The sequence below is a fragment of the Macaca nemestrina genome, chromosome 4, assembly GCF_043159975.1.
Source record: "Macaca nemestrina isolate mMacNem1 chromosome 4, mMacNem.hap1, whole genome shotgun sequence".
Taxonomy (NCBI): Eukaryota; Metazoa; Chordata; class Mammalia; order Primates; family Cercopithecidae; genus Macaca; species Macaca nemestrina.
This window is the reverse complement of record NC_092128.1, coordinates 105,592,656-105,610,960: the sequence shown is the minus strand read 5'-3', so window position 1 is coordinate 105,610,960 and position 18,305 is coordinate 105,592,656. Positions and strand designations below refer to the sequence as shown.

General features: G+C 42.3%; 1 protein-coding gene across 3 annotated transcripts in view; it reads left to right on the top strand.

The window, feature by feature from the left end:
• Positions 1-1,353: 1,353 nt before the first annotated feature.
• The window catches only part of LOC105475857 (dpy-19 like C-mannosyltransferase 1), a 110,420-nt gene continuing 93,468 nt past the window's right edge, over positions 1,354-18,305 (top strand). The window contains exon 1 of one of the 3 annotated variants that reach the window (XM_071095033.1): positions 1,354-1,585. In XM_071095033.1, coding sequence (XP_070951134.1) covers positions 1,501-1,585 — 85 coding nt within the window. In that variant the 5' untranslated portion in view covers positions 1,354-1,500. Of the gene's footprint in view, positions 1,586-1,787; positions 2,296-18,305 lie in introns of those variants that run through there. The other 2 variants (XM_071095032.1, XM_071095030.1) reach the window with 2 other exon arrangements.

Below are 18,305 nucleotides of genomic sequence, written 5' to 3'. Positions count from 1 at the left end.
ATCAAATAGTTCAAATGTTGAACCTCTTTTTCCATGCGTCTTTCTAATGATTTAAAAAAAAAGTTATTTGTATTATTATTATTTTCTTTTTTTTGAGGTGGAGTCTCGCTCTGTTGCCCAGGCTGGAGTGTAGTGGCATGATCTCGGCTCACTGCAACATCTGCCTCCCCGGTTCAAGCGATTCTTCCGCCTCAGCCTCCCAAGTAGCTGGGACTACAGGCGCCCACCACCACGCCCGGCTAATTTTTGTATTTTTAGTAGAAACAGAGTTTCACCATCTTGGCCAGGCTGGTCTTGAACTCCTGGCCTCGTGATCCACCCGCCTCGGCCTCCCAAAGTGTTGGGATTACAAGCGTGAGCCACGGCTCCTGGCTAGCTATTCATATTATCCTTAATAGACATTGAATTAGCTTTCTTTTAACCGAATAAATTCAACATTAATCCCAGAGGTAACACTGGGTTCGGATGACACATTGTTTCAGAATCCAAGCCTTCTGCATCCCACTTTCAACCATTTTTTTTAAACCAGTGTATAAAAATAGTTATTCCTTGCTCCAATAAAGACATTGGAAAATCCAAATTCACAAACTAGACAGGGTATGAGGGAGTATTAACTAGCATGGCAAACACCCTCCCTTTACAAAATAATCCACTGTCTCTTAAAAAGGCTAACAGTGAACGAATGGTGGTATTAATAAGGAAATCAAAGGGCAAAGAAACATAAAGAGCGAGAAAGTCACGTGAAGTCCCTGGAATTACAACAGAGATAAGCAGAACGAAGAGCCTTGATTTACAACACTGGGACTTAAAGACAACTTTTTGGAACAAGCCCACTGGGCACGGAAAGGAAAGGAACCTCCCAGTTGTAACCCATGCGGTTGTAAGACTTTGTGCAAAGAATGCAGGGGTGGAGGGAGAACTGGGATCTACCTGATTTTCTCAATTTTCCCGGGTTTAATTTACTCGTGCATTCTGCTATGTAAAAGAAAGCATATTTTTCGACTAAAATCTCCTATCTTATCAACGCAAAGTTTTCCTGCTTTCTATTAAGCAACAAGGTTACAGCAAGTATAACAAACTCAACGTACTTATTGATGATCTTTCCTGCTCCAGCCAATCCATCCTATCACCTTCAGCCTGGCTCCTACCCTGGTCTTCAGTTTACACTTGTGCCTCAGCCCTTATCAGCTACCCATGAGATTCCTGGCTGCTATTTTAATACTGTTACTATTTTAAATCGGGTCGCGCCCGTTCTTCCTGTCGGTGAGTGAGGGGCTGCGCTTCAAGTTGCGCGACCACACAGTGGGGAGTAAACGGAGACGTCGACCAGGCGCCCAGGGCGCACGCACAGCGCCCCTGAGTGGCCGCTCCGGGCGCCTTCTCCCTGCCCCGCCGCGTCTCGCCCTCGCGGGCTCCACGCGCAGCCTTAATAGGCTCCGAAACTTGGATCAGCGCACCGATCCCTGAGAGGGCTCTTCCTTCGGCCCCCATCACTCCCAAATGGAAGGGCTGCCGCCTCCAGAAGGCTGTCCGCGTCTGCGTCCGCGTCTTCGCAGCAGCCGAGCCCCGCGCGGGCCCCGAAGAGGTGCGGGTCGCCCGGCGGCAGCGGGGTCGGGCCCCTCCCGCGCCGGAAGTCCGCGCGTGCGCGCTGGCCGGCCTGGAGCGCGCGTCCGGCGCAGAGGGGCGGCGGGGGCGGGGCCGCGGCCGCTCGCAGGGTGTCCCCGCCCCCGCCCCCCGGCGTTCCACGGTCGCCGTGACAACCGGAGCGGCGGCAACGGCGGCGGGCTGGCGAGTCCGGCGCCGCCTCCCGGCGGTACTGCTAGGCAGGCAACAGCCGCCCGGCCTCCGCGATCTCCCCGCCTCCCGGCCCGCGGGGAGGGACGGGCCCGCCCTCCGCCCGCCCGCTGGAGAGTGAGCGGCGCCCAGCCGCCCAGCCAGCCCGCCGTTCTCCGGCCGCCGTCCGGGCGCGCGCAGCGAGCGGGCGCGACTATGCCAAGATGGTCCTGCAGGCGCGGAACAAGCACCGGGAGGCGGCTCCCAAGCCGCCCCAGCCGCCCCGCGTCTCGCAGTCGCCGCTGAGGGGGGCGCCGGACGTCGGCGCCGGGGAGCCCGGGCCCGAGCGCGCGCCGCCGTCCCCAGGGCGCAAGGGCGCCGCGGGCAGGAAGGGGCCCCGCGCCGAGACCGCCGCGCCGCCCGCCGGGGGCGGCCTCGGTGGGCGCCTGGCCGCCCGGCTGCGCTGGGCTCTGGGCCTGCGGCGCGCGGGGCGCGGCCGGACCTGGACCACGCTCCTGTTAGGTGAGCAGCCCGAGCGCGGGCGCCGCCGGGACGCGGAACTTTGAGACGCGGGCCCCCTCCCCTCCCCTTCCTTCCCCTCTCCTCCCGCTTCCGCCGCGCAGAGCCCAGCCGGCCGGACCAGCCAGTTTGCAGCCCTCTCCGACTTTTTCTGTGGGACGTTCTTACCTTCTCCTTCCCCCAACTCCCCGGCTCAGCTCTCCTCGCACGCTTCCCACCCGCGCTCTGCCTGGGCTCTAAAAGAATGGCCCGGGGATCAACAGCTGCCCGGCCTGGCCGCGGGCGGCAGGTCTGCGCTAACGAGACTTGGGCGCTGCTGATTGGCATGACCGGCCGCCTTCCCCGTTATCTCGGCCTCTGGCCGCCAGGATGGTTTGCTTTGGCTTGGAAACGATTCCGTGGAGCTCAAAGCAAACGCACGTTCCATGTCCTAGGGAGTTGCTTAAACTTATAATTAAATTTTAGCGTGCTTTTTTCTTCTTGGCCGCAAACGCCGCCGGTGGCACTTTATTTGTGATTCCCCTCGACACGTCACTTTCTAGGTTGCGTTGTGTTTGGGGCGCCCGAGCCTTAATCCTCCTTGCTGGCCTGGGAACCTTTGGTGAGGAGGGCTCTCCTCCCCTCCCTCTGGCATGCACCAAATGGATGATGTGTAATGATGTGCTGAAAAAAAAAAAAAAAGTTGAAGCATATGTTTCGGACTGACTTCAGGTTTCCTTTGTTTCCTGGTTGACATTTCGATAAGGCAAATTATAGCAGTTTGGATAACAGGCCTAATTTTTCTAAGTCAACTAGTGAAATGCTTTAACATTGCTTTTTCTGTATGCCTAAGTGGGCTTTTGGCTACTGATCTGTTCAATTACTGTTGATTTATCCCTTAGTATATTTTTAAATTCCCTTAGTGACTCAAAGTTCCCTTATCCAGGAGTTGGGGTACAGACGTATAAGTCAAGGAATAGGACACAGCAAATTGGCTTCCCCTGAGATCACAGCCACAGCTAAAAGCCACTCAGTCATAAAAAGCCAGTCACCTCTGTGTGTACGTTTTAATGGGCTCAAGAAGGTTGTTCTTAGGGTACTTTTTTTTTTCCATTGCAGATTCAAGCCTAGAAAAACTAAGTTGTTTTTTTTTTTTTTTCCAGCACATTCCCCCCCCCCCCGTCCTTTTTTTTTTTTTTTTTTTTTTTTTCTTTCCTCAGCGAGCTTGAAAAGCTGGCTAGTGTGCAGGTTAGAAAAGCTCACCTTGGGGAGGCAGCATGATACAGTGGATGAGGCAGAGCCTTCAGATCTAGTACACAGCGGTTCAGTTTGGTTTGAGTTTTAGGTTCCTTTGTGAGTCTTTCCTTCTCTGCTAGTGGGGAGTTATCACATGGCAAATTTACTCCACAGGGATCTGCTAAGGATCATAACTAAAAGGGGTGGGTGATACATGGGAAGATACTTTGTGTTTAGAGCACTTGACACATTGTAGTTGTTGTAATAAAAGCAAATGTGTGACACTGATTTGAGATCTGATGACAGAATGGAGTTGCATTTTTATTGAATGACTAATATAAACATTAACCACTTTGTAGTAAAATATAAAATGGCATTGCTTCTTCAGGGATGTTACAATAACAAATCTTAGAATAATGATATTTATTGCTATTTTCTGCATATTTTCTTTTTTGATTGCATTTCCTTTGAATCTTCTTTGGATGGATGCATGACTTATATTTGAATGACTTATCTTTGAATTTAGTAATGCCCATACCTAAATACAGTTTTGTATTAATGTAACAGTATAGCACGTTGCTTGACTTGCCCCTTTGAGCACTGAAAGGAGGTACAGTGAATGTGGTAGACCGTATTCTTGGGTGTACCCTGGACCATGGCCATCAGATGTATGGAAGTTGGATGAACAGACGTAGGTCTAGAGACTTACTGTCCATGTTAACCCTCTGCATGAGGCCCCAGGGCACCTTGAGAGATGATTCTGCTGAATGATTGGGCCTGGGTTGCTTCTTTCTCTGGCTCTGTACCCTCATAGACTGATGTCAGACCTGTTTCTTCCCCACGATTATGCCCTGCCACAGCATCAAAAAACCACTCAGATCCTGCAGAGAGGAGCAGAGTTTAGACATTTTTGAAAGCTGCCTTATTTCCTGTTTCCTTCCCGCCTCCCAGAATGCGTGTGAGTTGAGCTGACATTATACAGTATTTCAGTATAGGACTTTAAAATAGATGTTTGGTTTTCCACATTGCATTGCATATTCTTTTGTTCATCAAGAGTTCATTTGTAACTGATCAAAAAAAGAACAATTATAACAACTAAATATTAAGCTAGACAGAAATGGATTCATTTCTATTTAGAAAGTAATTTTGTAACTTGAAGCTCCATGATAGAAACACAAGTTTTTAAGAGTTAGAAACTGACTGGGGCTTTCCTCCATAGGTTCTAATCACTGATGAGGAACTCACTGCCTACCAACATGGTCTTTCCACTGTAGGGCAGTGTTAAGCATTGTTGAAAAGTCTGTTTTAATAAATATATGTTTTTCTTATTTGGGGGCATTATTTGCTACTTATTTAGTGGTAACATTTGTAAAGAGGGGTTCTTGGCATGTTTATTTTTAGAAGTTTCAACCGGATAGCTTCCTCATGCAGAGGCGGCTGTGACATAATAAAACCTTGACAATGTTTCCCAAACTTTTTTGACCACAGCCCACATTGTAACAATACATTTTATATTAAACCTGTTTACACTTCCAAAATGCAACTCAGTATATATAAGCATAAGTCTGTATGTCTGTTGATCTATTTATGTATGCCAGTGCTCCATCAGGAAACAATTGTGCTAGTAAAAGATATACCCATTAGACATGCAAACAAAGCATGTCTGCGGTGAAAGACTAACATGAGATATGATTTACAAAACAATAAAAAAAGAACCTGAGTATGGAAAAAGTGGATGATAAAAACTACCTTTTCCTCGCTTTGCACCAGTCCTGTTTGACTCATTCCCATTACCCACCTGGTTCCTGTGGTCAGTGGCAAGGGTATCCCTGCTCTAACCTGGTTCTTTATTGGCAAGGCTTTTCAACCTTAGCATTGTGGCATTTTGGGTGGGATAATTTTTTTGTTGTGGGGGCTGTCCTGTGCACTGCAGGATTTTAGCAGCATCCTTGCCCTCCACCTACTAGGTGCCACTAGTACCTCCCCAGTAGTGACAACGAAAATGTCTCCAGATATTGGCCATTATACCCTGGGGGGCAAAATTGCTTCATTTAGGACCACTGCTTTTATTCTCCACAGCTTATGAGAGGCTTGAAGCCCATATGATAGGAAACACTTGTGACTTCTTAGAGGCAGAAGTGGTCAGAAACTGGGTGGACGCAGAGAGTTGAATCTAGCTGTTGGGGAGTAGATGGGGGGAGCAATGTGGTGTGGTGGAGGCAGCATAGCCATTTCAACACTGGCCTGCATTTGAATCCTGTTTCTGCATTCAAGCTGTTCTACACTCCCTTAATATTTCTCACCCTTAGTTGGCTTGTCCTTTAAAATGGGGATAATAAATGCTTTGTCTGATTGTGGTAAAGAGTAAATGAGACAATACATGTAAAATAGCACAGTAAGTTCATTCATAGTCAATCATACCATATCATTGAGTGTCTACTAAGCTAGATGCTAGTTGGTGGGGCTAAAATGTAGAATGAGACTCTGTCACTCCTACCTTCATGGAACTTACATACTAGAAGGGGGGATGGTAAATAAATGAAAATAATTGCACATAGTGAGTGCAATGCAGGAAAGAAACAAGCTGAGATAGAAAAAAAAAGGAAATACCCAATTTAAGTAGGATCAGGAAAGGCCTCTGGGGAGGTAGCCTTAAAGCTGAGACTGATAGAAAAGATGTCAGCTGAACAGAAGAAGAGAGAGTATTGTGAATAGCATGTGCTAAAGGTAGGACAGAGCTTAGCATGTTGAAAGAAGAGAGGGCAGAGGTGCATCAAAGTGAGATGGGCATGGGCCAGATCTTGAAAAGGGGCTTGGGTTTTATTCTCAGTGCAACAGGAAGCCATTGAGGAATGCTTAACAGGAGAGTGACATGATTAAATTTTCACTTTGAGAAATCTGCTCTTGGGGAAATGGGTGATTGCATTACAAGGACAAAAGCAGAGAGACCCATGAGGAGGCTGTTCAGGGACCTTGCAAGAGGGTTGCTGGCCTGGATGAAGGCAGTGGCTGTGGAGATGGAGAGAAGTTGGTCAATTTGAGATGTGTTTTGGAGGTGAAAATGATAGGACTTATGAATTGGGCTTGGATTGAGGGAAAGGTAAGAGTTATGAATACTTTGTACATTTTTGGCTTCTCTAATTGGGTAAATAATGTGGCATTCACCAAGATAGTGAAGACTGAAGACTAGGGGTATGGATGAGGGGATAGGTTTGAAGGAAAAGGTCAAGAATTTCATCTTGGACATGTTACTTTTGGGACATTTGTGAGATGTCCAAGTAGAAATGCCAATCAGTGGTGGGATATGAGAGAAAAGGTCTGAGTGGAGACATACTACAGGGAGTCATCAGCAAATTGGTTTTCACATTAATGGGAATTGAATTCGTATTCCCATTGAACTTCTATTTCCATGCTTATGGGAACAATAGCATCTTATACTGATAGGGGCTTACTCTTTGCCAGGCTTTATTCGAAGTGCTTTTAGATTAACTCATTTAACTGTTAACTCAGTCCTCACCGTGACTCTAGGATTACTGTGCTTGTTTTACCACGTGGGGCAATCTGAGGCACACAAATGTTAAGTAACTTGTCCAAGGTCACCCCTAGAATGTAGAAGGGCCAGGATTTGACCCAGGCAATGTGTTTCCTAAGTTCATGCTATATTTCATCTCCTCTAGGGGGATAGTACAGCAAAAGCAATGAAGCCCTAGAGTCCAATTCTGAGAAACCCTAACATTTTGTGCTCAATAAATGTTAGTTTTCTTGTTTCTTCCTTCTCCAGGAAAAAGAAGGAAAAGAGGGTCATACTTAGAGATACAGGAACAAGAAGTAGAAAGAGCATATTAGGGGTGGCATAAGGCCAAGAAAAGCCAAGGAAGTATGAGGCCCAGGGACACAGGCCATCTTGGTGTGCTTGCTGTCAAACAGACACGTAGACCCAACTGAGCACCAACTGTGAGAATGTGTTTCTGTTAATTCACAGAGGTCATGCCAGTGGGAATTTGGGATTTTAAAGAATTTCTTTAATGTTTATAGCCATTTTTTTTCTTTCTAAAATAGACTTCTGACTAACTCTAAATAATGTTTATAATCACCTAAACATATTTTATTATTAAAAGATACAGTTAGAAGGTGTCTGAATACGTGATGCTCATTAGCATCCAAATAACAAATTTGGTGAGTTTAGTTTATATAAATATAAGCATATGTTATCTATTTGTGATTGATTTTTGGCCAATAATGGGGCATCAATACTGAGAGCACATACAATTTTATGTACATATGGATATTTGGATGTTGCTAATATTTGAACAGTGGCTGCTTTGCATTGTAAATACTTATCCTGTTAGGCTGTATTAATTTCTCTTAGTGAGTGTGTTAGGTATATTAATGTTTCTTAAAGTTCATGCTAATGAGGCACAGTTGTTCCTTCGTATCCCTGAGGGATTGGTTCAAGGACCTCCCTCTGATGTCAAAATCTGCAGATGCTCAAGTCCCTAGTATAAAATGGCATAGTATTTGCCTATAATGTACACACATACTCCTGGATACTTTAAATCATCTCCACATTACTTAGAATACCTAACAGAATGTAAATGTTATGTATATATTTGTTATACTGTGTTGTTTAGGGAATAATATCTGTGTGTGTTCAGTACAGATGGATGTTTGCCCCCTACTATTTTCAATCTGAGGTTGGTTGAATCCACAGATGTGGAACTGACAGATATAGAGGACTGACTAAATCTACATTGTCATAGAGACCATAAACCTGTGTACATACTTCGAAATGGGGTAGCTTTAGGCTTTATTATTCATATGTTTAATCCTAAATTCCTGTTTTGCTAGTTCTTTTGCATCAGCTTGCACTTTAGCCAAACCATTGGGACATTACTCTTCCAGGGGAAGAGGCTGCTAGTTTTATTTAGTTACTATTAGAACCATTTAGTTCTAATGGCTACTAGTCATCAAAGCTAGTAAAAATTACATCTGTATCTAGGTCCAGATGTTGTTTAATCTCATAAAGGGCAGTCTTGTTTCACAGGGAAGATCATTTCTCCATGGAGGACCTTTCGTAGTTCAATCAAGAATCATTGAATATAAATACATTTAAAAAGCAGAATAATTTATTTTCAGAATACATAAATCTACAACTATTGTAGTATGTTTTTGTGCTTTAATACTGCTTTCTATTTTCTCAGCATTCTCACTATTATTTTTGTCCTGAGGGCTCTTAAATGAAGAGCTATTTCTGTTTTTCTGGCATGTTTCTCTATATTTGTAGCTGATTGTCAGGTGTGTTTTTCAGCACGATCACTATCACCTAAAGAATGTTTGGATGGCATTTTGTAATTTTAACTTTATTATAGCAGCAAGTGTTAACATAATAGCGTAGCTGTCACCAAAACCACTTACAGAAGTTCTAGCGTGGTTTATTGTACTGATCATGAACGCGTGTGATTTTATCTACTAGTTTACAGTAGCACTAATTGTAAACACAGTTTCTAAGTCACTTGACCAGTTACTTTTGAAAACTTGTTATCTAGACAAATTATTAGTTTAGGAAGATTGTTGTAATTGAGAAGAGTGAGACTTTATCCATAGTTTTAATACTAAAATTTGCCCAAAGTGCTACTACTATGCCCTTCGGGCAAATACGTTTCCTATTTCCTAACAGTAAGTACTACTTTTTATAATATAGCTTTTCAGTCCTGGAGTTGTCAACAGCAGAATCTTTTTCTGCAGGTTTTCATATTAATCATAAAGTTCTTATGTAATTGTTTTCCACTAAGTTTAAAAAGTTGTTGTTTTTTGAAAATGAGACCTTACTTCTCACTCTTTTCTCATCTTTCATATCCATGGGAATGTTATAAAAATGTAGAACTTAAAGGTTACCTCTTAGAACTTTCCTGGTGAGAAAACTAAAGTAGGGTCAGGTGAATGGCCCAGTTCATTACTGAGTTCAGCAGGTGAAGTTTGGGATTGAAGTTGAGGTCTCTTGGCTTTGTTAATTACATCTGTGTAAATTGTAGGTTTCAGATCTAAAGTCTAAGGCATCTGTCAAGGGCACATTAGTGGGAGGTTGACCTCATGTGTCCCAAGACGTTATAGCTCTTTTGGCAAGAGCACTGCTTTGGCTTCTGGTTATTTGGGGGAATCACTCTTTTATATCTTTATGGTCAACCTGTCAGTCTCCGGGTTTTTTTTTACATGATTATTTTTGAAAACTATTTAATCTGAATATTTTTATTGCATTTGGTTGGTTTGGCAATGACATAACAAACACAGTAAAATAGTAAAAACTGTCACAGTTTTCTTAGTCACTTAAATGAAAAGATAAACAAGATTTGTGGTACACAAGGGAAGCTTGCAATTTGAGGGGAATGCATGTCTTACCATTGGAATGGGTTATCAGTTAATGAACTTGTTAAATCTCTTGCTGAATATGATGGGCCTGGATGTGTGTTGTTCGTGTGTGTGGTTCTCGTTTTACTCTAGTGGAGAGATGCAGCTTCTACACTTTTTCCATTAGGTTTACTAAAGTTTTACAGCTTCTGTATGCATGCTCAGAAGCAGATCATATTATGTTGGTTGTGTATCTTATTTAGCTATTTGTTCTTAAAACAATAAAATGCATTTTTTAAATAAGGATAAAGTTACTTTATGAAAATTACTAGTGTAGATTACTGTTTGATTTTGAAACGTTTGTGTCAGTGTCATTTGAATCAGAGCAACTCCATTTCGAATGGAGGATGGGTAAAATAAGGCTGAGACCCACCAGGCTGCATTACCAGAAGGTTAGGCATCCTAAGTCACAGGATAAGATGGGAGGTCAGCAAAAGGTACAGGTCCCAAAGACCCTGCTGATAAAACAGCATGCGGTAAAGAAGCCAGCTGAAACCCACCGAAACCATGATGGCGACAAAAGTGACCTCTTGTTGTACTCACTGCTCATTATATGCTAACTATACTACATTAGCATGCTAAAAGACACTCCCACCAGTCCCATGACAGTTTACAAATGCCATGGCAATGTCAGGAAGTTAGGCTATATGATCTAAAAAGGGGAGGAACCCTCAGTTCCAGGAATTGTCCACCCCTTTTCCAGAAAACTCAAGAATAATTCACCCCTTGTTTAGCATAGAATCAAAAACTGTAAGTGTAAGGATACTATGAGTATCCTTGGTTCAGTAGCCCAAACTGCTCTTCAGTCTAGGGAGTAGTCATTCTTTATTCCTTTACTGAATGAACTTGCTTTGAACTCGCCCAGAATTCTTTCTTGTGCAAGATCTAAGAACCCTGTCTTGGAGTCTGGATCAGGACCCTTTTCTGGTAACATCTGTATTCATATTATGGGAGAATAAGACTTTTAAGGGAAATTAGAATTTATTGTCTTCAAAACACTTATGTTGAGCAGTTATTGTATTAAGTATTGCCTACTTTAATATCTACATATACAAATATTTAAATATGTGAATGTTTACTTAGTGTATTTCTCTGTTTAGAAGCCTAATTATATTCTGCTTTGGGATGGTGATATATACTTTCCATGCTCTCCTGTTTTCATATACTGTATTCACTTTAAAATAAACGGTTTTGTCCTTGATGCTTTTGTGATTTCTAAGGCATTTCCTCCTGTGTGCCAGTGCATCCTCTTCGTTGAATGTGCTTAACGTTTTCAAGCCTGAGCTTGGAGTCAGAGAAACCCAGTTCTCCTCCAGGCCTTGCTGCATCCCAGTCATGTGCCCCTGAGCCTCATGGGAAAATGTGACCCGTATCTGCCTCAAAGGCACCCCTGGATCATTTTTGCTTAATATGTGAAAGGGCTCTCTCAACTGCAACTGACAAACAGATGTTAGACATTTTCATTGTAATTAAGTTTTCTAATTTTTTCTTAACTGTTGGAAAGCACAGTTTTGCTTAATGCAAAATACATGGAGGAGATTCTGATTAACTAAAGTTGTCCTTAAAATGATCATCATGTAGAGCACTGATTTCTAGATCTTACTAGGAGCAGTAGTTTTTTCAAATCATGACTGAATTGTATTTTTATTTATTTTTTGAGACGGAGTTTTGCTCTTGTTGCCCAGGCTGGAGTGCAATGGTGCGATTTTGGCTCACTGCAACCTCTGCCTCCCAAGTTCAAGCGATTCTCTTGCCTCAGCCTCCCAAGTGGCTGGGATTAAAGACATGTGCCACCATGCCCGACTAATTTGTTTTTTTTTGTTTGTTGTTTTTTTTTTTTTTTTCTTTTTTTTTTTTCAGTAGAGACAGGGTTTCACCATGTTGGCCAGGATGGTTTCTAACCCCTGACATCAGGTGATCTACCCGCCTCGGCCTCCCAAAGTGCTGGGATTACAGGCGTGAGCCATGGAGCCCGGCCTTCATGACTGAATTTTAAAAGCAATCTTTCTTCTCACTTTGAAACTCAGTATCTATATTAATAGAGTACATTCTTTCTTTTCCTATTCAAAATAGAAAACAAATTGAAACTGCCAAACCTACCAAGACTTTGTAGTTTGGGGAGCAGGAAAATAAAAAGAAAACAGAAAATTGTCAGAAAATAGCTGTACAGTCCACCTGGGAGAGTACAGAGTCCAGTGTGTTAGTGATAATAGCTGTAGGTAGCTACTCAAGGTCGTTAAGTGCTAGGGATGGAGACAACCAAAGAGAAACCCCTCTTTTTTTTTCCGAGACAGAGTTTTGCTCTTGTTGCCCAGGCTGGAGTGTAATGGCACAATCTCGGCTCACTGCAACTTCCGCCTCCTGAATTCAAGCTATTCTCCTGCCTCAGCTTCCTGAGTATTGAGTAGCTGGGATTACAGGTGCCTGCTACCACGCCCAGCTAAATTTTTTGTATTTTTAGTAGAGACGGGGTTTCATCTTGTTGGCCAGGCTGTCTTGAACTCCTGACCTCAGGTATCCACCTGCCTTGGCCTCCCAAAATGCTGGGATTACAGGCATGAGCCACCGTGCCCGACTAGCCCCTTACTTTTATACTTGGTGAAAATGAGACTCTGAGAAGCTGAATAACTTGAAAGTCATCTAAAACCTAAGGAATAGTTCTTCTTAAGAAGACTTTCTTACCAGGAAAGTAAAGGAATTTGAATTCTTTCCCTTTCTTAATCAGTATTTTCAGCTATCACGTTTTGCCAACTTCTCTCTCAGTGTATCTTTTGAATTTACTAATACATTTCCCTTTTCCTTATAAAGCCCATTTCATCACTAGTCTCCAGGTCATTTTACTCCTAGATTGTTACTATATTCTTCTCATTGGACCTTCTGACATAATGACACTGCTTCTCAAAATTTGGACTGTATAAAGTCACCCAAGAATTTGTTAAAAATGTAGATGTCCAAGCCCCAAGTGAGATCTGTTGAATCAGGATCTCTGAGAGTGGGGGCCCAGAAATGCAGGCTTAACACACTACTCCTAGGTTGGTGTTCTCTGCCTTGGCTGCACAATCACCACCTCGCCATGCCAGACATAGTAATGTGGAAAGCTCCCGGGTGATTCCAGTGTGTTGTCAGGGGTGATTCCAGTGTGTTTTCAGTGTTGACACTGCTCTTTAAAGTGTCTGTGAATCACCTCAGGCATCTTGTTAAAATGTGGATTGGGAGCCTTGTTAAAATGTGGATTGGGAGTCAGGAGGTCTGGAATGGGACCTGAGACTCTGCATTTCCAGCTACTCCCAGGTGATACAATTACTACTGGTTTCCAGGACACTGAGAGTAGCAAGAAGCTGATTTTCACATTACATTTTGTGAGGAACTACCTAGATTTTGCCCCAGTCATTCTCTGTACCAATGATAATCAACCTTGACTGTATGTCAGAATCACTTGTAACTATAAAAACAAAAAAATCCTGGAGTGCAGATTTAGGGGCCCTGGATTTATACTCAAACACCTCTTATCTTTAGTGCCACTGATGATTCTAATGCAATACCAGGGTTTGGACCACTGTGGCTCTCTATTGCTGCATTATGATGTTGTCTCTGAAACTTGCTTGGTTTCTCTGTTGACCAATGTCACTGCTTCTCAACCTTCCACATAATAGCATGCAAAGAAAATGGTAATATTTGTGTGGCACAGTGGGGTAAATAGATGGTATCTTCGAAGCCAGGCAGGAGGTTACTGGCCCCAGGGACTCTGGCTTTCTTATTCTTGGCACTTCCAGGCCTACTAGTTGGGAAAGTCTGGCTCCTGCTGTTCATGGAGTGCTGAAAGCCTGACAGACTGTGTATATAATGAGTGGACCCTTGGTAAATATTAGCACATTATTGTCATCATTATTCATATTCTATATCATCATTATTAGTGGCAGGAATTCTTTTATCCAAGTCCAATATCTGACTGTATTGTATTTGTCTTTTCTGGCTGTTTGCCATAAATCCACACCTAAGTTATATCCATGTCTTGAGGCTGCCACCCCCACCCTGACCCCATCTTTTTAACCATCTTAATAAACCATGCCCTAAGGTCATTACTGATCTGCCTTCTCAGGTTTCTTATAGTTCTTAGACTTTGTGCCATCTGCTTGAGTGCTTAATGTGTTCTCTCATTATTTTATGTACCTAAATCTTATCTCTTGAAGATTTTATATTTAAGGGCAAAGATATGGGCTAACGTTTCTTTAATATTCTTGGTTCTTAGGAAAATGTGTTGTGCATCTAATAGGCATTTAGATAGTTGTTGACTTTGAAGCTATGCAAAGTAATCCACACAAAAATCTAGGCACTAGAAAGAAGAAGAAACTGAAATTGTGGGATCTGTGACTGCTTTCTCTTTCTCAAGCTGGATCCTAAAGAATATCTTTTCATTTGTTCACTATACAGAAACTGGGCTTTGATTCCAGGTACTATAACTGTATTGTATATATAAAAATAGATATTTACCTTCATGTAATGGGAATGCTTCAAATAATTTGGATTGTTGAGAAAGTATCTTTATGTGTTAAGGTTTTTGTTTAATTGAGTGCATTCTATAATTTCTCTTATATGGTTGTAGGTAATAGTAATTTAACCGTTTAACTCAGCGAGGTGCCAGGCATGATACTAAGTAGTGTAAAGATGAATTACACACACACACTCAGCCTTGAGGCCGTTGCATTCTAGCAGAGGAAAGTGACGTGTGTGTAACTAGCTATTTAGGTGCCGTAATAGTGGTATTATAGCTAGGATAGCTGGACAAGCAGTACAAAATGCTACATTTGAATTCTTTTGATTCTGAAGGACAAATTACAGATTTTTAAGGCAGGAACAAAGGCACAGAATCATTAAAGCACTTGGGGTTTTAGGGGATTGTTGCCCAGTGCATCTAGAATGAAGGGTGTGTGGTGGGATTGACTGGAAATAGGCCAGTGTAGGCTACATATGTGTAATGGGAAGTCATGGGGCTTTTCAAGCAAGGGGATGTGATGCTTGGAGCTGTATGTTTCGAAATTGACTTCAACCCCTAGGATGGATTGTATTTGTGGGGTAGGGAAACCAACACTGATGACTTCAACTTCTGGAAAAAAACTTTGAAACTCAAAACGAACCCTTATAACATTGAGAAGTGGCTAGTAATGTTAGGAAGGGATTGGAAATAGAACTTGTCAAGCTTGATTTGAAAACTTTATCCAGATAGATTTAAGGAGTGTCCTTAACTTCTTTTTATGCCATTTTTCACTTGAGGGTTAGTAATGCCAAAAGTCTTTAGCATGCTTTAGGTACAGATGAACCTCAATTTAGGAATAGGTTGAATTTTTAAGTTTTCACTTATTCAACAGGATAATGCATATCATTTTGGACTTAGAATACATTTCTTCGGCCTGGCGCAGTGGCTCACACCTGTAATTCCAGAACCTTGGGAGGCCGAGGCGGGTGGATCACAAGGTCAGGAGATCGAGACCGTCCTGGCTAACACGGTGAAACCCCGTCTCTACTAAAAAAAATTAGCCAGGCATGGTGGCAAGCGCCTGTAGTCCCAGCTACTCAGGAGGCTGAGGCAGGAGAATGGTGTGAACCTGGGAGGTGGAACTTGCAGTGAGCCGAGATCGCGCCACTGCGCTCCAGCCTGGGAGACAGAGCGAGACTCCAACCAAAAAAAAAAAAAAAAAAAAAAGGAATACATTTATTCATATAAATATTGTTACAAGACAAGGTCATTAAATGCCCAGCATAGGGAAGGAGGCAGCTCTGTCATGGTGGAAGGAGCTCAGGCTGAGAATTAGGACACCTGGGTTCAGCGATCTCTAGCCACTTACCAGCTATGTGCCTTGCAGGGAATAGCCTCTTAGAAGCCCACTCTTTCATTTGTAAAATGCTAATAAATACTCACAAGGTTATTGTGAAAATCAAGTTTTTTGTGAAGGTGCTTTGTGAATTTTAAGACAAATAGTATTTATGAAGTACACGTGTAAGAGGAAAAAAAGTATTTTTTTTAACTTCTGGATGGGAATGTTGATTTGTGGTCAGGAACACACCTTGGTTGCTGCGGTTGTGGGAGAGCAGACTGCAAGTTACAGAGCAGCACGAGGAGAAGCCCACCCTGGCCTCATGGTGCCCTCAAACCTTGGGGAGGAGAGAGAGAAAGGACAGTGAGTCTCAAACTTTAGCTTGCCTTAGACTCAACTGGGGAATCTTAAAATTACAGATCCCAGCATTGCTACTTCCCGGTGACCCTCACGACAGTGTCTAGGAAGGGCCCCGGCTTGGGGTAATTGGAAGAGGGAGGAGGTAAGAGCAGGCAGGGGCCTGGGTGCTGGTGGGAGATGGAATGAGGTTTGGGGACTTGGAGGATTGTCTGTTCAATGTCTTCATCCTTTCCTCCCGCTGCAAGAGGGGAGGGAGCTGGCTGCCTATAGACCGGGTATCTAATCTGCACAAAATAAATGGTTGCTCCATTGGTGAAAAAGGATGACACACCTGTGTGTGTATCTATCAAAATATATTCAATTGAGGTTATTAGGACATGATTTTGGATTATTTCATTCCTCCCCTTAATTATATCAAGCTTTATGCATTAATTCAGCAAACACTTGAGCATGCTCAGCTTTGTGCTAATAAGTACTGTAGTAAAGTTTGGTAAACATTGTTTCTGCCCTCAGGGAGTTACAATCTGTTTTGTTTAAACAAGAGTGTAATTAACATGAGATGAATAATCTTCAGTAGAGTCCTCTCAAATCCCATAAGACTGAAAATTGATACAATGTGTCATATAGTCTGGTGGAAATTTTCTTTAATCAGAAAGAGTTAATGTAGCATCCTGGAGAGTCTAATTTAACTTTAGATTGTAGGTAATTTCTGTGCTTCCAGCAAAATCATGAACCTTACAAAATTCTCAGCCATAAGGATTGCGATTTTTTGAATTAGATTATATAGCAAACCTTCTTTCCTTGAGCACCTTTTTCTTAACAGAATAGGTTTGGATTTCTAAAAAATATATTTTATGTTCTGATTTTTTAAAATGCCGTATTTGTCTCGGTTCCTTAGAATGCCAAAAAATGGCATATGTGTTTAAGTGGAAAAAAAGTGGGTTCCCAATTTTGTTAGACTCTCAAAAATGTCAATAATCACTGGAATAAACTTAGAGAAAATAATTTAAAATATTATTTTCTGTAGGCAAGAAGGCAAGAAAAGCTCTTAAGGGGTGCCTTCAGAAGTTTTTGTCATTTTCCATTTTTATTCTTCAATTACATGCTCAAAACTCAGTATTTGCTTTACTGGGACTTTCATGTTCAAATGACATACATATGTATAATGTATTTCAATTTTTAAGTAAAATATATCTCTAAATTTTATACAAAATTAATAGCCTCTATAAAATATACTTCCTATGTCAACAGATGAATTGCAGCATTTTTTTCTTTTATATTTAAGATTAAAAAAAAAAAGGAGGGGAGAGTAGGAATACTTTAGGGTAAGTAGACCTAGGCTTTTGTTTCATCTGTTCCATCCTCTTTCTACAACAGCCATGCAGTGCAGGTCAGAGTTCCTGAGTTCAGCCTCCTTTTCTGGGTTTACTTGGTGTGCATTCTTATGCAAGTTACTCAGCTACTCTGTGTCTCAACTAGTCTGTATACTGTGGAAATATTTGTACATATGACATAAGGTAGTTGTGAGGATTTATTTGGCTAGTACAAGTAAAGTACTTATAAAGTGTTGGGTGTGTGATAAGCATTCAAGTGTTAGCTCCGTTGTTTTCATCGTTATTATTACTAAGTTGAAATGAAAAAAGGAATTCAAAACATTGGGCAGATGATGAATGGACCCTGGAGACTGTGAAAGAATGTCAGGAACTCCAAGTGTTGTCCTTGTGTATTGTCTAAAAGGCACCAGAGACCTCTCTCTCACCTCCCATCCTTATTCTGAGAAAGTGAGGTATTTTAAGGACATAGAGGGATGATGACCTTGACAGATCCTAGTTAGCACTCCAGAATTGTGAAGGGCAAAGGCCAACTTAATGGCATAATAGGAAATGCATTACTGTTAAAGTCAGCAGAAGTCAAGAATGCCCCCTTTGGAAGGCAGCTATGCTCACCACTCTACCACCAACACCAAGAGTGCCCCCATTTACCAGAATTGTGCAGTAATATTCTAAAAGTTTATTTTTGTCAAATAGGAAGAAGAAACTAATAGTGAAATTATAAAACAGGAACAAAATTATTATATTTAAATAGTATTGTTTAAAATGAAGAATTAGGGCCGGGTGTGGTGGCTAACGCCTATAATCCCAGCACTTTGGGAGGCCGAGGCAGGCGGGTCACCTGTGAGACGAGCCTGGCCAACATGGCGAAACCCTGTCTGTACTGAAA